Source organism: Zootoca vivipara, chromosome 3 (genome assembly GCF_963506605.1).
Source record: "Zootoca vivipara chromosome 3, rZooViv1.1, whole genome shotgun sequence".
In the NCBI taxonomy this organism is placed as follows: Eukaryota; Metazoa; Chordata; class Lepidosauria; order Squamata; family Lacertidae; genus Zootoca; species Zootoca vivipara.
In genome coordinates, this window is record NC_083278.1 from 73,947,048 (window position 1) to 73,968,571 (window position 21,524).

The 21,524-nt window shown below is 44.5% G+C and overlaps 2 protein-coding genes across 4 annotated transcripts in view; one reads left to right on the plus strand and one right to left on the minus strand.

Moving 5' to 3' along the window:
* PCNX2 (pecanex 2) overlaps positions 1-12,634 on the minus strand; it is a 119,782-nt gene extending 107,148 nt beyond the window's left edge. The window contains exons 1-6 of one of the 2 annotated variants that reach the window (XM_060272854.1): positions 12,452-12,587; positions 5,715-6,609; positions 4,371-4,570; positions 3,915-4,032; positions 2,311-2,347; positions 590-1,882 (exon numbers count right to left, since the gene is read on the minus strand). In XM_060272854.1, coding sequence (XP_060128837.1) covers positions 590-1,882; positions 2,311-2,347; positions 3,915-4,032; positions 4,371-4,570; positions 5,715-5,867 — 1,801 coding nt within the window. In that variant the 5' untranslated portion in view covers positions 5,868-6,609; positions 12,452-12,587. Of the gene's footprint in view, positions 1-589; positions 1,883-2,310; positions 2,348-3,914; positions 4,033-4,370; positions 4,571-5,714; positions 6,610-12,451 lie in introns of both variants that reach the window. The other variant, XM_060272853.1, reaches the window with a different exon arrangement.
* Positions 12,268-21,524, plus strand: part of MAP3K21 (mitogen-activated protein kinase kinase kinase 21) — a 36,964-nt gene continuing 27,707 nt past the window's right edge. For both annotated transcript variants that reach the window (XM_035108442.2, XM_035108443.2), the window contains exon 1: positions 12,268-13,771. In XM_035108442.2, coding sequence (XP_034964333.2) covers positions 12,964-13,771 — 808 coding nt within the window. In that variant the 5' untranslated portion in view covers positions 12,268-12,963. The remainder of the gene's footprint in view (positions 13,772-21,524) is intronic.

Genomic DNA, 21,524 nt, shown 5'->3' on the forward strand with positions numbered 1-21,524 from the left:
TGACTAGAACCTGCAGGCAACGCTAACATAAATAAACACCCCCCTCATTATTTTGCTTTTTGAATTTCACTTACACTGCAAGTGTAAGCATATTTATTCAGAACAGGGCTTAGTGGGGCTGACTTCAGAGCAATCACAGCACAAGTTCCAGTACAAGGAGACACTGTCGTATAGGAGCTAATCCAAGGTACTAGCTAACACACCTCTCTGGCTGTGGCTGGACAAAGCAGCACAGGATTGCACAATTTCATGTAGTGTTTCAGAGATTTTGTACATCTATTTCCGCCACAGAGGACCTCAAAGCGGTTTATCCAGCACAAATCATAACGTACAATGAAAACATCAATTACACAAACGGGGGTTTTTGTGTGTAACTCATTTGTTTGTGGTTTAAGAATCTTCTGTATGGCACACAACAGCATTTGGTACTCCATTTTCAGCTTTAAAAAATACCATGCTTTATATTCTGGACTGGATTGTATATTGCTATCTGCTACCATCCCTTGACTGGCAAGTTGCTCTTAATGCAAGTGCTCAGAAATGCCTTAAGTGCAGAGATGGTTCATAATTTTGAAAGCGTGCAGCATACCTCCAGTTATCCGCTTATCTTTCGCAGTCTCTGGTTTGCCATCAGACGCGGTTGCCTTTGAGGTGTTAATGGATTCCAGCAGCGAGACGAATTCCAAGAAATTAGATTCGTTTGGCACCTGTCCTTCTTTAGCTTCCAGGTCAGACTTAGAGGTTGGCAAAAGCTTCTCTTTATCACTGACTGTCTCTGAGGAATTCTTACTTAAAAATACATCAGTCCCGCTGTCCACACTGAGCACACGAGCATGCCTTTTCTCATGAGCTGTTTTGTAAGAGGGTACGCCCAAATTCTGCTGCCCTTCTTTGGAATGTAAAGCCAGGACTTCTACGTTCTCAGAAGCATTCTCCGGGCAAGTGCTTACTTTTTCGTGATTATCCATTGGATTGTCACCGTTCTCTTTTGCATTATTGTCCTGTTCGCCAGATTCATAGCCCGAACACTGGTTGGATGAGGCATCTACGTTTAAATTGTCTGGCGTTCTCAAACTTTCGCTTGCTTCTTGATAAGCCTGGCCTCCACTATCATCAGATAGTTCAAAAGTGATGGCAGGGATTCTCATCCTTTCACTGCTTTGCTTACTGTGTTGGTCTGCCATGACAACACCAGACTCTGGATCCGAGCTGGATCCGACTTCAGCTCCCAAAACTTGCAAATGGCGCGAGCCATCTAGGTCGGTGGTTGAGTTCTGGGTGCTACTCATGGTGATCACAATTTTAATTGGCTCATGTAGTGTAAGTGGATCTCCAGAGAGAGAGTTGTCAATGAGAGCAACAGCTACCTCGCTCTCGGAATCATCAAGGTGGACCTTCATGTCATCAAGGTAGGAACTTTCCAGAGGTCCATCCATTCCCTTGGCTGCCACCGTATTACACTGTGGGCAACTAGTGGTAGTGATGTCTTGAGCAGACGCACCCAGCACTTTTTCTCTCCGGAAACACTTTGGGTTGCTTAGATGCTCAGAAAAGATGACTGAATTATCAGTGCTCCAAGACTCAAAGGAAATGCCAGCTTTTATAATGTCATACTGAGACAAGGAAAGATTGGGCAATTTCTTAACCACACCTTTATCAAGAGGTGTATCCTCCACTGCACTATAACTAGAAAGCTGCACCTTCTCGTCCTTTTCACTGGTTGCAGCGCTGATAAATGTCTCCATGGCATTTGGCTTAGCCACTATTGCTGATGTGGTAGAACTTGACATAAGTGCCATAGAAGCAGACAGAATATCTGCTTTGACACAGGGTGAGGTAGATGAAACCGGTAGGGCAGGCTGGTCTTCCAGAAGCATTACTCCTAATAAGAAGGGACACAAACATATGTGAAAATCTGTCACGCTAGGCAGTCCAGAAAATCCCCACTAGAATCAATGGGGCAGTACACAACTAAGCCTTTAAGTCCTATTGTTTTCAGTGGGGCATGAACATGCTCTCTAAACAAAGTATAAATGGTAAGCATTTACAAGTTATACAAAGTTCACTGTCACCATTTATTTTAGGAACATGCTCTAAACTAGGCATCCCCAAACTTCGGCCCTCCAGATGTTTTGGACTACTATTCCCATCATCCCTGACCACTGGTCCTGTTAGCTAGGGATGATGGGAGTTGTAGGCCAAAACATCTGGAGGGCCACAGTTTGGGGATGCCTGCTCTAAACTCTGAGGGGTACAGTTTTGGGGGCAAAACACTTTTAACAATAGTAAGAAACCTTATCTATAAGGTACCTTTCAGATCTTCAATTGTTTCTTGTGCTGGCAGCTCCTAAAAATGAAGCAAATGGATTATGTGATCCATGTTATATTTAAAATGTGCATAATTTAAAACAGAGTACTTTAGCAAATCATAGTAAGTACCATATAAGCTATATCCCACTTAAAATCAATGGCAAAAATCATAAAGACAGAATACAAGGATTGCACCCAATATCTCATAGATGTCTCAGGGTAAGCCATGTGATTACTCTACATTCAATGAAGGATGTGGTGGTGGTGGTATTGCAACTAATTATTTTGTTCATAGAACATTTCACAACTTAAGAAAGTTTCCCCCCCCCCCTTCCAGATATCAAGAGTCAGCAAGCAATACATAAAAAACACATACTAATAACTCTAACTGAATACTTGAAATCTGTAAATTGGAGAATATTGTTGCTGGTGTTATTTGAAATGTATCTGAATCATGACTCCGTCTCAAAGCTCTACACAATTGCTACCCACGCGAGTCAGCTTCCCACTGAGGCCAACATTGGTGTCATCTACATGTACAGAACAGGAAAATGTGGCCAGGGATGCCCCCACACTGGTTTAATGGGTAAAACCTCACATCAGTGGGTGTTTTTCATTGCCACATTCTAGTGGGTCTGCTTCACACAGAGTTGTGCACACTAAGAAAAGCTTCCCTATTGTCTTCTGCAACTAAGTAAGTGGACCTGTTAGAGCCCCAGAAGAGGGAAGCAGGTGCTAGACTCACCCCAAATGACCCCATCCTCTCATCTCATTCACTAACATAGGCATCCCCAAACTTCAGCTCTCCAGATGTTTTGGACTACAATTCCCATCATCCCTGACCACTGGTCCTGTTAGCTAGGGATCATGGGAGTTGTAGGCCAAAACATCTGGAGGGCCGCAGTTTGGGGAAACCTGAACTAACAGTTATTATCACTATTACAGTACTCAGCATTGATCACATCTTGGGACAAGGGGAGAGAACAAAAGAATTCTGAATCTTTAAATTTCCTTCTCCTTTAGCATTTTTGGCCACTGAATGATGATGATGATTTCATATACTGCTTAATGCCAACATAGGATTCTGTACTTGTAAACCACTTGGAAGGCTACTACATCAGCATTAATATAGACATCCAGAATTAAAATAACGGAATAAAACAAACCCATCAAAACATTAAAATATAGACATCCACTAATAAAATAAGCAATCCAATTAATACACAGTAATTAAAACAGGATCTTTTCAAATTTGCATTGATAACGATGACCAGAACAAGTTCTTATTGGAGCTATATGGATACAACCAAATACCCTGGCCCCACCGTTCCTCTTTCCCTGTCATGTGTACAGCAGTAAAACAAAACGGATGGCACGCCACCACAACACTCTGAATTTTCCTGCCTGACTTCACTAGCTGCTGCTTGCAGGGATGGCAAACCTTGGAGCACAATGACATCCCATCATGCATTTTGCTTTGCTAGGCAAAGGCGATGATGGTATGCTACTATTTTTACAGTAAAACCCACAGTAAATTTTTTATTGTCAGAGAAACCCAGTGGCATAGGTAGAGTGAACAGCATTGCAGAAAAAGGTTTACTAACCAGGACTCCTGAAGAGTGATGAGAGAGTATAGCCTGCACTTTTACGCTGCTGTGGATGGTTGGTGTCGAACCATTACGCTTGAGCTCTTCAAATGCACAACTGTCCCCTATGTTATTGCTATTCAAAAATAATAAAGAACAAAGAAGTCAGGGGTGACTTTTTCTCACAGCGACCATCACCAGTCCTGATCCAAATATATGTGCACATCAGCCTGTCAGAAAATTGGCAGTCAATCAGCGATTCTGCTGGGATTAAATCTACCTCCCCTCCTTCTCCTAAACAGCTGCTTGGCACCATCCATCATTTTCTGACAAACGCAGGACAAACCATGTGTAGAAACCTTTTTGCTCACAGTAAATGATTTGCATGCAGAAGCTTGTTTCCCTACATGTACGTCTCCTCATTATTTCAGATGGCACCGAGAATAACCTTAGACAGTAAGGAAGAAAACTTGCCTGAGATTTATATGCCGGACTGCATTATCTCTTCTACCGTCTTTATTTTGCTTTCCTTCCTTCCATGAGACTTTCTGTTGAATCACTTCTCCTTTGTCAAACATAAGATGCAGGCGATAACTGATCACTTTGATTATCGTGAAAAGCCCAGTCACAGAACTACAGTAGACAAAGGCTGTGACGGTATTGGGAGGGAATGCCTAAACATAAGAATAATGAAGACTTAATGCAACTGATCCATTGGTTTGCCAGTAGATTTCATTTAATTGCAGTGTGACAATTTTAATTTGTAACAAGACTGATTAGTATTGCTAACCCTGGTAAAGTTCTCCTAACAGCTATACAATACTATTGGCATTTACATGGTGCTTTCCCTAAGTGCTTGAAATGTAATTTTACAACAACCCTGTAAGGCAGTGCTGGCTAACCTGTGGCCTTCCAGATGATATTGGACTCCATTGGCCATTTTGGCTGGGGCTGATGGGACTTGGAGTCCCAATAACATCTGGAGAAGTTATGGCATAGGATACCCCTGTTGTAAGGTACAATATTGCTAATCATTTTCATGTTACAGATGTAGGAGGAGCAATGAGGCTGACGAGATTTTACTTTGCCTAAGACCATTCAGTGGCTGATGGAGCAGGAACTTCTTGGCTCATTTTCTTAACCACTACCTAAATCAGCTTACTTGCAGGGATGGGTGTTAGAGTGTTCCATTCACACACACACACACACACACACACAAACACTGTAATTTCTTCAGACTGGCAAGAGATACAACAATTGCAGATACTTTGGTCAGGATCCAAAGAGCCACTCAGCACTTAGTCCAGGGCTGGGGAAGCTTTGGCCCACAAAACCTTGCTGAACTATAACTCCTATCAACCCCAGCAAGCAAAACTGATGTCCAGGGATTATGAGAGTTGCAGTTCAGCAACCCAAAGGTTCCCACGCCCAACATACTCGATATCAGAACAAAATCAAAAGTGAAAATAAGCCTTGGGAAATAGAGGAGCGTTGGTGGATGAATATATTACTGGCATATTGTTAAAATGCACATATTGGGTTTATTATAGCACCAGGTGGGAGAAGGATCGTCACTAGAGTTTTATCATAGGACACCCTCTGAATCCACATAATCCTTCTCTCTCTTCCCCATGCGGTGCCGCCTCCAGCTGCCCACCCGGGGTTGAGCGGAAGCCCTGCTTTCCTCGGGCCCCCTCTCTCTGCCCACATCCCGGGCGCAGGAAGGGAGCTGCGGGGCCGCCTGCCCGCACAGAAGGTGGCTCGGGTCGTTGTCCCCGGGGTTCTGGGCCTCTCCCTCTCCGCCGGCTCCCTCCTCACCAGGTGCATCGCCATCGGCAGCAGGAGCAGGAAAAGCCACAGATAGAGGTGGCAGCTGTTGGTGAACTTGCTCTGCTCCGGATCGTGGTACCAGCCTCCAGTGAGCGCCGCCCACACTCCCTGCCGGAGCAGCTGCACGGCTTGGGACACCATGGCCGACCCCGGCAGCCGCCGCCGCCGCCTCACACTCCCGGTTGTTGCTGGTCCCGGCCGCCACCGCCGCCGAGATGCTGCCTGGAGCCGGCCGCCAGGACCTCCATGCCGGATGCTAGGATTTTCCCATCATGCTCCGCGGCGCCCTCTATGCCAGCGGTCCCTGGGATGGGAAGCTCCGCCCACCACGCCTTTCGCAGTACGCGGCCGCCCGGACGCGCGAGGGATTCCCACGCTGGGCGCGTAGCTCCTTTCTGCCCGTTTTCTCCTTTGCCTGCGAGCTGCGCCTTGCTCCTCTGCGTCATACCCTCCTGCCGCTCATCGGTTCTCCATGGCTGGACTCCCGATCTCTCCGCTTTGGAAGATTTCACGACCCCTGAAGAATCCCGAGAACTGTGGTTTGCTAAGGGGTCTGGGAAGAGAAGCTCCGTGCGGGCGAACTACAGCTCCCAGGATTCTTTGGCGTCACGCTGCCCTTCTCTCCTTCAGTTCCTCCCCAGTTTAGTTTCCAGGGTGCAGCCGATGTCGTTCACCCCTCCATTCCCAGCGCATTCTTTCCCCCTGCCTCTTCCCAATGAGGATCGTTAGCTTTGCCGTAACTTCAGATGTGGCTGAATTGCAACCGCCGCTGCCCCTGATCTTGCTGGCCGGGAATGGTGGGTGATTATAAGTCCAATGGAATCTAGGGACCCAGAAGGAGTAGGAGAAGGGTGGCCTCTTTCTGCTTAATACGTTTCCGAATCTATCATAAATAAATAAATATTATTTAGAATGCAAGCTTGCCTGTTTGATGCTTACTATTAAGCACCTAAAGGTTGCACTACATGTGTACTGTACAGTACTGTGGACGCAATGCAAAGCAGACGTGAGCATTCCAGCGAGAGAAAGCTTTATGTGCTTCACAATATATCCACTAGGGGGTGCGATAGGAGAACTTTTCTATATACAGCACCTCCAGAAACAGTATTGAAAGGAAGATAGAAATTCTATTTTATTGCTTCTCTCGCTTATGTATTTTGACACACAAGTTTTACCACCACTGCTTTCAAAATAACTCGGAATATGTAAGTCATTTAACTGTTTTCTTTACTGCTGTGTTGACTTTTGGGAACTCTCAGTTTTATTGTCAAGACATTTCCCCTTGTTAGCTTTTCATCTTCACAAGAATTATTTCCCTTTGTCCCATCATCAGTGTGACTGCTTCACCTTCCCACTTTCTCCATGGTGTCTTATCCTACCTCTCTTCTAGGTCTTGGAATTGCCTATCTATGCCCCTTGCCATCCCCCAGCCCCACAGGCACACACTTATGCCCTCCTCTCCCCTGCCCAAGCCCTCTGCTCCTCTGGTTTACTTAGCCCCAGATGTAGTGAATGCCTGTTACAATGTGTACTATAATATACTATAATATACTATAATATAATATACTACAATGATTACATGAGAGTATATATGAAAATACAGTCTTTCAATGTCCATAGACTTTGCAAGATTCAGCCTGGACATTTTCAAGCAATTCATCTAAAATATTATTTAATACCATAGTGAACAGTCGATAACTTTTCATCACTTTAGCTTATCTTCATCTGGTGAAATAAAAAGGATCTGCACATTGTATGGGCTGACATGGATGGATTTATTACATTACCAAAGATCACAAATAGAATAGTTTTGTATTTCACTATATCACAGAAAAGAAATAAAAAGAGGGGAGGAATTGCAGCCCATGTAAACTCCCAGCCCATCACTGTGTAACAGCAAGTCTGAAATTTCACACAGCCACTTCTGACCAAACGACCATGCACACAAATCAAATTCACATTGGATAAATTCTCAAGAGGTGCTAAAACCCACCTCTTACAATCCTTAAAAAAAGAAGAAGAAAAAAACAGTTCAAGAAATTGGACAAATGGAGTTTATCTCCCAGCCCAGCAGATGGAATGGCACCTCTCTCCTTCCCTGTTGCAACCTGACAATTGAAGGAGTGGAGGAGTCAAATATGCTAGATAATTTGGGGGCTGAGGGACAATGAGCCCTGCACATTTTGCTTGCAAGTGGGCTGTTATTGGACAGTTTTGAACACAGCTCTACACATACAATATATATAAGCCCACATTCATGACGGCAGGAACGTCATAATTCTAGATGGTCCATTTTGAACTGCTCTTCAAGCAGAATTGCAGTGTCTTTGGCTTTAATTCACCCTCCTCAAGCATCCATTCAGTTTCAACCAGCTCCCTATTAGCATTACTCTGGAGGCCAAGACAAGGCTCCTCTGTACTAAGCAGCTTAACAAGAAACCTCAAGATAATAATGTCTCAATGAACTCAAAAGATAATTGTACCTGGCAGCATTTAACATTTTCTCTGTGGCTGGCAGAATTTCCTGCCAACATGCTCCTCCTACATGAATTGGTCTCCAGGGAATACATAATTTCTTTTAGTCTCTGCAGACTGATGGCAAGTGGTTCATTTTTTAGCGTTTGCTCTCTTGATTGGTTAATTGAACTGGCTGTCAGTGGCTGACATATGTTTATTTTATGCTGACTTGGGTTTTATTGCTGAATGGTTGCTGGGTTGGCTTTATTGTTATATTTGTTGTGTTTTAATACTTGTTTTACACTATCATTGTATGTTACTTAGTGAATCTTTTTATTATTATGTGACTGGTAAAGGTAAAGGTACCCCTGACCTTTAGGTCCAGTCACGGACAACTGTGGGGTTGCGCGCTCATCTCACTCTATAGACTGAGGGAGCCGGCATTTGTCTGCAGACAGATTCCGGGTTGTGTGGCCTGCATGACTAAGCCGCTTCTGGTGAACCAGAGCAGCGCATGGAAATGCTGTTTACCTTCCTGCCGGAGCAGTACCTATTTATCTACTTGCACTTTTGGGGTGCTTTCGAACTGCTAGGTGGGCAGGAGCTAGGACCAAGCAATGGGAGCTCACCCCGTCGCGGGGATTCGAACTGCCAACCTTCTGATCAGCAAGCCCTAGGCTCAGTGGTTTAGACCACAGAGCCACCTGCGACTGGTAAATGCAAATAATAAATAAATGCTGCCAAGCCGAGGAAGTTTTCCTGGAGGTTCCTAACACCTTCCTTTTTTTCTTGAAAACAATGCTATGGTTCTATAGTTCCTTCCAGATATCACCCCTAAAAGTGGCATTACTATTCAATTTTTTTTCCAAAGCACTCCCAAATCCCACACATACAACAGTGGCCTGAAAGAGTCAACAAGGTTGCAATCTTATGCTCACTTACTTGGCAATAAAAAGTCAATAAGACTAGACATATATTGGAAATATCTGATATTATTATTATTACTACTACTACTACTATTCTTTAATCAATTTATACACTACCCTTTAACCCAAGATCCCAGGGAGATGTACAACATTAAAAACATTAATTTACATAGCATAATAATAAAAAGGAATAAAACAACCACAGAAAAAACATAATAAAATAAGGCCATAAAATAAAAAGGCCATAGATTGTTTAATGGATGAAGGCCTGGGCAAGGAAGAATGTAACCTCAATAAGTGACCTAATAAGTGTCTTGCACACATTTTCCTAGGAGTAAACCATACACAGATCCAGATTGGAGTCCCTAAGACGATTCAGTGGCACCTTGTATGCCTCCTTCCGGCAACTCCTGCAGGCTTGCGTCCCAGAGGGTCACTTTGGTGCTGCTATCACAGCAGTTTGACTTCACCCCCAGAGGCATACTCCATTGTCTCTCAAGACAGACTGATGCCAACAAACCCCACTGAATGCAACAATTCCAAATATTTTCTCAGGCTATAAACAGGGATTGTTGGGAAGGAGGTAAAGTATCAGATGAGATAGACCAGGCATCCCCAAACTTCAGCTCTCCAGATGTTTTGGACTACAATTCCCATCTTCCCCAACCACTGGTCCTGTTAGCTAAGGATCATGGGAGTTGTAGGCCAAAACATCTGGAGGGCGGCAGTTTGGGGATGCCTGAGATAGACAGTGGTTTTACTTCCTGATCTTCATTCCAGGTTCATTAGTGGGGAAGCTGTAGCCCAGTGTTAGAGCATCTGCTTTGCATGAAAAAGTTCAGTGGCTCAGTTCCCAGCATCTCCAGGCTTACTTCATAAGTCCTATGCAATTGTGTTGCAAGTATCAGCAGCTACACTATCTAGTGAGCACTGATCCTTAGCATGAATCTTACTTATATATTCTGTTGAAAAATATTGGGTATGTACTGTACCTTTATTCATTCTGTTTTGTATATTCTGGTTTATTTTACAGTGTGTATGCAGGTAGCTCAGTTTTGTTATCATTCATTGAATGTATGTCTTGTTTTTTAAAATATTTTTTATTAAAGATTTCTTGAATTACAAAGGTCTGTGCAGTCACTCATACACCCTTGGCCAACCCAAATCTCTCTCACCATCAAAAGAACATAAGCGAATAAAGCTGACGTCAAGCCCTACATATATTAAGCAAAACAGAAACATCGTCGGATGTATGTCTTGTATCTTACTTCCAGCTGATGAATACTATTATGAAACAGTAGCATCATTTCGGACACTGTCCTTTTGAGGCTTCTGAGACGTCTTCCGTTGAAACTTTTGAGACATCTTCTGTTGATACTTTTGAAAGACTATTGTGAGACTGTCCTTAGACATCTGTTTTGAACACATGGCTTGACGGTCCTCGCTACCGCTCTGTTATATTGTATATAAGAACTTTGATTGGCTTACTCCTATAATTTGAATAATATCATTATTCTATTAGTTTGTAGAAAATATATATTAGCCTACGTGTTGTGTTTGTATTGTTGTGATTAGTTCTTATTGCAACACAGGGGTTTGTTTCTAACTCAATATAAGGCAGATTCCTGTGTACTTGGGTCAGAGGTGTAGGCACAACCTAAATATAGGGCAGTGATTTTACTAGGTTTGCTAGTAAATAAGCTTTGCTCTGTTTCAAATCAGGCATTCATGCCACCAAAGACTGTGCAGTCTAACATGCTCTGCCTAGAATTGTGTCTCGGTATAAAGTGGTCTCAAAACATGGGCAGCTTACAGGAATTGGGCCAAAGCAATTCAAGTGCCCCAGGGATACTATCACTTATGAAGTGCTCTAGCATATTCTTTATCTTTCTGGGAACTGTAGTTTGTTCAGGATTGCTGGGGATTGTAACTTAGTGAGAGGTAAACTACAGTGCCCAGAATTCATTTGAGGGAAGGAATGTGCTTTGAACGTGCTTTAGAAGTATATACAACCCCATCTCTCTCTGAACAACATAGGAGATCCTGACCCCTGCCATGTGCAAGGCTGTTGAAAACAAGCTACCACATTATGATCCCTCGCCCTAGTCTGGAGAGGCAGGAAGTACAGGATTCCAACAGAGGCAGGAGGCAAAGTGGGGCTTTGCGGGTGAAAGTGAGCATCCATTTCACCCCAAAGTACCTCAGAACACGATAGCTTAGTCGGTAGAGCATGCAACTCCTTTATCTCAGTGTCCTGGGTGGGTTCAAGCCCCACGCTGGGCAAAAGATTCCTGCATTACACGGGGTTGGACTAGATGACCCTCAAGGTCCCTTCCAACTCTGTAATTCTACGAGTCTATGACAGGAGTCAGCAACCTTTTTCAGCCCTGGGCCAGACTATATTTGGGGGAGGGAGGAAAATGAACGAATTCCTATGCCCCACAAATAGGAGAATGCATTTTAAATAAAAGCACACATTCTACTCATGTAAAAACACGCTGATTCCCAGACCGTCCACCGGCCGGATTGAGAAGGCGATTGGCCCGCATCCGGCCCATAGCTGTCAAGTTTTCCCTTTTCTCGCGAGGAAGCCTGTTCAGCACGAGGGAATTTCCCTTTAAAAAAATGGAGAACTTGACAGCTTTGATCCGGCCCCCGGGCCTTAGGTTGCCTACCCCTGGTCTATGAAAGAGGTTTACAGGAGTTTCCTGCTGCTGCGTCCCGTCCCCCCCCCCCCATCACATCCCATTTCTCCGTCTCCGCGCGCGCACCCGAGGGGAGCCCCTGCCCCTGCTCAACAGCCCCCAATAGCCCTAGCCTTCCGGGTTTCAAGCGAAGAGCGAGCCTTGATGCCGGCGCTCCGGTTACACCGCCCGCCCCCCGGCCCTCCTGGCGCCCCTTCCTCTCCCGAAGAGGCTGCTTGGTCTCTGTCGCGCGCCGCTCGCTCCCGCCGCTCCTGCCTCCTGCACCGGGCCAAGGGCAAGAGCAGCCCCAGGCACCTGCCCGGCTTCGCTCTCCGACCTGCGCCCAGAACCTGGCCCCTGCGTCACGTGGCTGGTGCCAGCCAATCGGGGGCCAGCCAGGAGGGTTTTTCTTTTTTTCGGGAGCAGCCGCTGTCGGAGGAGGAGGTTGGCTGGGAAAGTTGCTCTTTCGTCGCTCCGTGTCGCGCGCCCTCGCCCGCCTCTCTCGGCGTTGCTGTTTTGCGCAGAGGGGAGCACGCCGCTCGCCCCCCGGACCTCCGTTTCCCGCCTTCGCTGCCGGAGGCGGGCCGCTTTACCTGTTGCTTCAGCCGCCGCCCCGCCCGCTTCCCTCCGCGCGCCCCTTTCCCTTCCTTCTCCTCACCTGGCCCCTCCTGCCTTCCCTTGGAGACTCCGGAGCGCGCTCGCCTTTTGCCCTTCCGGTCAAGCCTCTTTGACATACCTCTTCCCTTCTTCCGGCCTGCGTTGTCCCCGAACCTTTCTGCTTCCCGTCCCCAGTCTGTAGACCAGAGACCTTTCCACTTCCTCTCTTGCTTGGGCGCCTTCCGCTGAGCCCCTACAGCCTCCCAGCTTAGGCTTCCTGGACTGTGAGACCCTCCCACTCTCCACCTAGTTCTTTCATTCATTTTCTTCTTCCTCGTGACCCTTGCCCTGATCTCCCCCCCCCCGCCAATCCTCTGCCCCCTTCCACACCCCAACTTCCTGCCCTTGGTCTTCCAATGCCTCTGCTGCTTCCTTCTAGCTTGCTCCACTTCTTCTGCCATCAATTTCCTGCCCAGTTGAAGCATTGAGGGGAATGGTCTTCTTTCAGAGGCTTCCCTGACTGTTCCCAATGCTGAGGCCAAAGTGGATGAGATCTGTGCCCCCGCCTTGACCATGGCCTTGGTGAGCTCCGAGGGAGCGGCTGAAGGGACCGCGGGGACCACCGGCCGTACCTCCTGCCCGCTCTGGACCGTGCTCTATGACTACGAGGCCTCTGGGGAAGATGAGCTGAGCCTGCGGCGAGGAGAAGTGGTGGAGGTTCTCTCCAAAGATGCAGCGGTCTCCGGAGATGACGGCTGGTGGGCTGGCAAAATCCGCCACCGCCTCGGTATCTTCCCAGCCAACTATGTGACCTACCAGCCAGGACGCTACCAACATCCCCCACTGGGATTGCTGGAAAAGTCTGGGCATGAAGCCCAAGCCCAAGCTATGGGCGATGGGCGTCCTGTCAGTGGTGAAGACCATTTGGGTTCTCTAGAAGAGATTAACTTCCAGCATCTGGAACTGCAGGAGATCATTGGAGTTGGGGGCTTTGGCAAAGTTTATAAAGCAACATGGAAGGGCCAAGAAGTGGCCGTGAAAGCAGCACGGCAGGACCCAGATGAGGACATCAAGGCCACGGCAGAGAGTGTGAGGCAGGAGGCAAAGTTGTTCTCCATGCTGAAACATCCCAACATTATTGAGCTTCATGGTGTAAGTTTGCAGGAGCCCAACCTCTGCCTGGTCATGGAATATGCTAGGGGAGGACCCCTCAACAGAGCTCTGTCAGGAGCCTCTCCCTCCACCAGTGGGAATCACTGGGGCCGTCGAATACCACCTCATATACTGGTTAACTGGGCCGTGCAGATAGCTCGTGGGATGCTTTACTTGCATGAAGAAGCCTTAGTATCCATCCTTCACAGAGACCTCAAGTCAAGCAACAGTAAGTACAGTGTTCAAATAGTTTAAAAACTGAGTGAGACAAGTTACATTTCCCTTTCCATTTTTAAATGTTGCAATCCTGAACAGCACTGTGAGAAACATTGTGTTCTAAATGAAGGCAATGAAATATATTTTTTCTGTAAAACCTGGATTTGGCAATGCCACAATGAAGCTCTAACCTCTCGAGTCAAGTTGGATAAAAGAGTCAAGTCTCAAAAAGCAAAAGTTTGTATTGGGATTTGAAATCAGTACTGTTTCTTTTCCTATTCAGAATCTGCCTTTCATTTTTTCTATATTACGAGATATTCCAGTTCTGTTGCATGAAGTTTCTTTTCTATTGTCGCAACACCACTGTAGATGCACAAGCTGTTCAATTTTTAGCTGTGTTTGCATTCTTAGAAAACCTCTTACAAGAAAAAGGGTCTGGGTGACATTTTTCCCCTGAAATTTTGGTTTCAGCATTGTTGATTATAAAAACAACAAAAACATTTGTTTGTTTGTTTGTTTGTTTTAGGAGTTATATTTAGACTAGGGCTATTGCTTATACACGTATACACTACCTGGCTTGTAAACATTGAAAATTTAAAATAGTAATGCTGCTCAAATCTGTGGACTGTCGTTGTTGTTTGGTGCCATGTTGTTAAATCTGGGAGGAAGCAATCTTACTTCACCAATAGCTTATTATTGCTTCCAGGTGCCTGAGGTGTTTAATGTCATAATTTGAAGGGCGGTAAGTGTGCAGAACTGCCCCCCCAAAAGTGTCTCATTGTCTTTACCTGTCCTTGTGTACCATGTCAGATGGGTGGGGTAGAAATAATAAACTACTGCTACTACTGATTATTATTATTAATGTGGATTGTGAGGATCAGTGTTGCTTGGGGTGTGGGGTTCGTGCCACATCCTGTAAGCTCATAATGAAGGATCCCATTGCTTTTCAAGTGGAAAAGAGGGGGAAATTCTTATTCTCAAAATATCCTGTTGCAACACGTAGAGTAAGCAATGTTGGAATAGTCTGAAAATTCAAAATGAGTGAAGAACGCTTCCACATTTTCTTGCTACTGCATGGCCAGTTTACTTTGTTAGACCAGTATTTTCTAGTCATTGATATTAAAGGAGGATTTTCCCCCTGTACACACACTACAGTACTGTAGTTACGTTAGTCCCCTTAAGCTTCTGCAATGGCACCCTATTGACTTAATACAGTATAAGGCTGCTGCTTCTCAAGGCAACCACCCATGTTGGATATATAAGCTAATCTCCAAATGGCACCTTAAACCTATGTTATAGTTGCCACAATAGAATAAATTTGTTATTATTTTCATTCCTATGCCACCTTATATTTTAAAGGAAAAAAAATCTCAGAGTGGTTTACAAGATATTAAAAATCCAGAATAAAACAAATTCAAGCTTCAAATAAAATATTTCAGATCCTTCTCTAAGTGACATTTCCCCCATATTTATTTACCTACTTAATTTAAATAGATGCCTCATAGCAGAAGTACTCTAGGAAGTCAGTGTGGTGTAGTGGTTAGAGCATCAGACTAGGACATGGGAGATCAGGGTTCAAATCCTCACTCAGTCGTGAAGCTCACTGGGTGACCTTGGGCCATTGATAGCCTCTTAACCTACCTCACAGGGTCATTGTAGGAATCAACTGGTGGGGGGAGGGTAAACCATGTACTCTGTGGAGAAAAAGGTGAGGCAAATAAGCTCTTCTGTTTACCTGCTTAAGAAAGGTGGAGGGGCTAGCCAGATGGAGATGTCAGCCACCAACCTGGCACCCAGAGTTCTCTACATGGACATGTGCCAGTAGCAAAGTGCAACTGGTGCCTGGCTAATTTCTAACACTGCTGTCTGCCTCTCACACATTGAGTATTTCTTCTCCTTTAGCAGATAATAGCAGTAATAAATGGAATGTTTATTTTTCACAGGGATCCATGAGATCCGCCGGGGGTTGTTGTTTTTCTGTTTTCACAGTTAGTGGACTCTTTGTACAATCCTCCTGGCTGTTTCACATGTGTATGTACATGGCATATAAACTGATTTATTGCTGCCAGTCCACAGCTGAACATCAATAGTAGTTGAAGATCTGAGTTCTATCCATGAAGCCCACACCTTAACTACCCAAAGGAAGCTTTTGTGTTGGGGAATTGTAGCCTGAGGAATCTGCTGTTCTACAGACAAACTGCATAGCAGCTTTCCCACATGCCTGTGTTTAGAGTTTGGTGCACTCATGGGATGAAGCAGGGTGGGGGAAGAATTGCAGACTTTCATGGATTTTGCATAACAGTCGCTCCACAATCAGTCAGTAGACCTCTGCTATCCATGCTGGTTGGAGTAGCAGACTGCAGGTCTCAGCACTGGGATAGTCACAGCCATAATAAGTCCTCTATCTGGAAATTAATTCTTGTTAAGATGGTGGTAAAGGGACCCAGGTGGCGCTGTGGTTAAATCACTGAGCCTAGGGCTTGCTGATCAGAAGGTCAGCGGTTCGAATCCCTGTGACGGGGTGAGCTCCCGTTGCTTGGTCCCAGCTCCTGCCAACCTAGCAGTTCGAAAGCACGTCAAAATGCAAGTAGATAAATAGGAACCGCTACAGCGGGAAGGTAAACGGCGTTTCCATGTGCTGCTCTGGTTTGCCAGAAGTGGCTTTGTCATGCTGGCCACATGACCTGGAAGCTATACGCCGGCTCCCTCGGCCAATAATGCGAGATGAGCGCGCAACCCCAGAGTCGGTCACGACTGGACCTAATGGTCAGGGGTCCCTTTACCTTTAAGATGGTGGTAAAGAGAAGAGTGAGAGAAGTCAGGGACATAGAATAGAAGTGAATAATGAAGTTTTTGAGAAGTAAGGGGAGGGGTTAGATTAGAAACAGACCTTTTCTATTTATATCAGCCCAGTTTCCGCATCACCATAACCCATAGTTAATGTTTACTATGAACATAGAGATCACTCTCTTGATCTGCTGCTCCCCTGGTACAAATGAAAGCAAGAAACTTTGCCATTACATCCAGACTCTGGGGTTCATTGTTTGTTGCTCAAACAAGCCATGATTGATAACCTTGGCATAACAATGTGGTTTGTCTGGAGTGAAAGAAGCCACATTTTCCATTATTGATGTAAAATGAAGCTAGACATCATGGCTTGATGTTCCCACATATTCTGGGGGAGAACTATCTGCACATCATGGTTAACTATGGTTTACTGTGACATGTGAACACAACCTCTGTTTTATTTGTGTAGCATATATATATATATATATATATATATATATATATATATATATATGTGTGTGTGTGTGTGTGTGTGTGTGTGTGTATGTATGTAAAGGACGCCTGATAGTTAAGTCCATTCATGAACGACTCTGGGGTTGCAGCGCTCATCTCGCTTTACTGGCCGAGGGAGCTGAAATTTGTCCGCAGACAGTTTTTCCGGCCAGCATGTGGCCAGCATGACTAAGCTGCTTCTGGCGAAACCAGAGCAGCACACGGAAACGCCGTTTACCTTCCCGCCGGAACGGTACCTATTTATCTGCTTGCACTTTTGGGTGGGCTTTTGAACTGCTAGGTTGGCAGGAGCTGGGACCGAGCAACAGGAGCTCACCCCATCGCGGGGATTCGAACCACTAACCTTCCGATCAGCAATCCCTAGGCTTAGTGGTTTAGACCACAGCGCCACCCGCATCCTTCTGTGTAGCATATAAGGGTTGTTTATTTCTTATTTGATATTATGTGTGCAGGTCAGAAGCTTATGCATGCACACACACTGCATATAAGTGTTCTGTCCCTTGTTTGGGATCTCTGCACTACCGTAGCTGCTGTCTGGAAATTGCTACCAGAAATGGAATGGAAAGAAGTCCTCTTAAACCAAATTCTATGTGTGCAGCTTAAGCATGAATGGACATCCCTCTGCCATGGTCCATAAATATGAGGCTGAAAATCATTCAAATGTGAAATATGACTAAATGTAATGAGATTATGGGAAAGTTCCAAGAAGGTAGCAGGAGAGGTGGAAAGGCCTCATTTGATTCCTTCAAGTAATTGACACTTCCTTCAGCACCCAAGGAAAAAGCTACGTATTTATTCTCTTGCAAAACTGGTTTTATCCTTAAATACTGCCTTATTTCTGGGTAAGAAATGAAAACTCTCCAAAGTTGCAGTTTTAAATATATTACCGTGAAAATGTCCTGTAGATCCTAGTGGGACTTAAGTTCTGGATAAACATGCTTAGGGGTTGGATTATTAGATAGTGCAGATGCTGATGTGCTACATTCTGTAGTTATCTCTAGAGTGCAGGGTTGCTCCCAAGCTACATGCTTAACTCCTGAGTCATAAACACCCTTCCAATTACTTTTCAGCAACAATAGCATGATCCACACACAAATGGGGTAGAATAGCCTTGCTACAAGGCAAGGCAGCTTGGTTGTGATGCAGTTCGATTCTTTAGAGATGTAAACAAAATCTGGCTAGTTCCCTTCAGGGTAGGAGAAGTGCTGGTTTTTATACTTCTAGAAATGGGGAATTGGCCATCCTGAGTTTCTCCCTCCTCAAAGGCCCTGCTGAATGCAACCTGAAACCTGCAAGGCACCTAAGGAGCCTTATTTGCATGTCTGCTACCTCCTCCCACGTTCCATCTTAAGAAGAATACAGGATGCAGACTCATAGCTTTTCACCCGCTAACTTTTAAAAAATTCTCTCCCTCTCTCTCCTGTCTGCCTCACTTTGTTCAGCCTGATGAAAAGTTTTGGGGAACCTGAAAGGTTGAATACAATTTTGTGGCATATTCTTTGGCCTAATAATACATATCCTGTATTGCCCTTATGTGGATTTTGAACCAGTGGCCCCATCTGTGCCATACATTTCAGTATCATGCGGCTTTAAACAGCCATGGATTCCTCCAAAGAATCCTCCAGACTTGGAGCATACCTGAGTGGGAGGGAAGCTGCAGGGTGGAGAAGAAGGATATATCCCATTTGCAGATGTTGGAGGCCACATTTGGATATCATCCAACCAGCAAACTCCTATGGTAAAGCACAAATGCCAAACTGAAAAGAATTGACATATGGAGAAATGGGTGCTTTCACCTTCTTTACCACTAACCTGAATTTCAAAAATCTTATTTTAATTCTTTTATATATTTTAAGGAATTTATATTCCAGCTTCCACAAAAACAGCTATGATCAGGAGGCAGGGGCGTAGGAAGATAGGGGCAGTGGGGGCGGTGCGCCCCGAGTGACACGATTCCCTAACCCGCCCCGCCCCCAAAACGCGCACCCTGCACATGGCACGCCCCGCCCCAAAACGCACACTACATCACTGTGCATGGCGTGCCCCACCCCCAAAACACATGTCGCGCCCCGTCCCACCCCGCCTCCAGAATGCATGCCATGTCACTGGGGGCAGCGCGCCTGCTCTCCGGCCCCAGTGGCAGAGCATGAAGCTCCGCCGCTGTCAGGAGGCCTACATAATTTAAAACAAAGTAACAAAATGTCATAAAAGAAGCTGGACAACAACAGAGACAAGTTCATTAGATTTAAATACAGCCAGCATTGAAGTTACCAAAAAGATAGGAACACAGGGTCCGTGTCAGGAGTGTTTCCACTTGGTGTGCAGAAGGAATGGGGATGCATAAGGAATAGCTGCCAGGAGTCATCGTCATTCTCCTTCCCAATTTCTCTCCCCAGCCTAACAAGCAGGCTGGTGGCCACAACTTTGGGTGACCTTTCAAGGAAGCAAAGTGTGTAAGGAAATGAGCGAGTGAGCCCATGATATAGCACAGTGTTATGCAGCATAGATGAGAAGAAAGATATAGTGACTATGGCAGGAAGAGAAAGCAACTAAATAAGAAGGCTAGTGGCATATTTAGGAGGTTGCCAGAGACTTGCCATGCATATTTTGCCCACCTGCAGTTGCTTAGCAGAGCAAACCCATTAGCCATCCCTGCTACTACTTTAATTATTAGCTGTTTTGCATTAAATAATATTGTACTATATGGTGGGGTTTTTTTGCGGGGGGGGGAAATCATAAAATTGTGTAATAATGGTTAGAGGTGGCTACATATGTTGAGTCATGAGGTTCTGCAGCAGAGTTGTTCTGCCTGTAGTAATGAAGGTAAGGTGTGGGTCATTTATAGGAACAAGCTGCTTCAGTTTGAGCCACCAAAGCACAGGAAATGCCCAGGCTATCCTGAACTTCCTTTTAGTCAGCTTCCTTTATGACTCGTGAAACTGAGCATTCCATTATTGTCTCATATTAAAGCCAAGCACGTATGCTGCGATTAGATAGACTTTCCCTTGTAATATTTTCTCTCCATCCACACCCTGCCTTATGCACCCAAAAGCTTCTTGATTGCTAGACATTATACTGGTGCTACTTTTGCTCTGCTTGGGGATAGTCGGTGATGCAATAGAGGATGCATGAGAAAATAATAAGGAAGCAATCCCTTGGGAATTATACTGATGTCAAAGGTTAATCACATCCTTTTCTGCTATGCATTAATGACAAGCAAAGTCAAGCATTTCTTTGTTTTGATTTTTGGGGGTGACCTTATTTCTGACAAACTAGAACAGAAACCATAGTAAAGGTTTCCATCATATAATACCTTTGTTCCTCTAAACAATATTTGTCTAGCTCCCTGACCTACAGATCCTTGAAATGGATTATTTTCGCTTTCCTTGCTGAATAACCAGCAGTTGTATTTGGTTTAGTTTATAAACTTTCCATAGCTGTTCTGCACATGTATAAGCACATTAGAAGTGTTGTCCTGGATCAGATTAAAGGATTACCTGGTCTATCATTATATCTTCAGCTGCTGCCTGCCAGATGTCTCAGGAAACTCAAAATATGATGGAGATTACTATTCCATTTTTTTTGTCCCAACATCTGGACATCAGAGGCATGGAAATTCAGTTTTAGCAGTCACTGATGATATAATTGACATATGTGTGTGTTTTAAATGCAATTGGTTCTAGGTTCATCACAGCATCCTGTACAAAACTATACGTGTCTGTACAAATACATTTGTTTTTATTTATTTAACAGAATTTGTATACTAAACTTTATACAAATTATATACAATTTTATTGTAAATAATTTAGAGTGACTATAAAATATACATATAAACTGTCAATAAATGCCAAAATTAGAAATAAGTTTTTAAAAACAAAAACCCCACACATACAGATTTGTAACATTAAAACAAGGATTGGGGAATAATACCCTTCCATAGAGTTTCACCTAAATAATATTTTGCGATTCTCTGTGTCCAAAAACCTGTTGCTTGTGATAATTATTAACACATCAGAAGTAAACAGAGGAAAATAACTTGCATTCTAATGGGAAATTAAACTTGAAAAACTAAAGCTAAATAAAATCTGTTGTATGATCACCTGACCCCCGTTTTTTTTAGTTCTAATTTTTTTTTGAGTTCTAATTTTTTTTTGAGTTCTAAATTGAAGTTATTGGGGGTGTTAACATTATGATCAGATAGGTAGGTTGCTTATAAGATATGGAAGTTAGGAAACTTTTGTGTATGGTATACATACCTGTATCAATACAAACCTTTAGGCAATTCTGTGTTGGTAGTCTTGCAGTATTCTCATATGTTTTTCAGCTCAGAACATGTTCAAATTTGTTTACCAGCTCCTTAAAGTATGACCGCTGGAACTGGACACAGAGTTGGTAGTGTGTCACTTTGTAGTAGCGTTATGGAGATTTTGAACTTCTGAATCAGCATGCAGTCTTAATTTGACTGA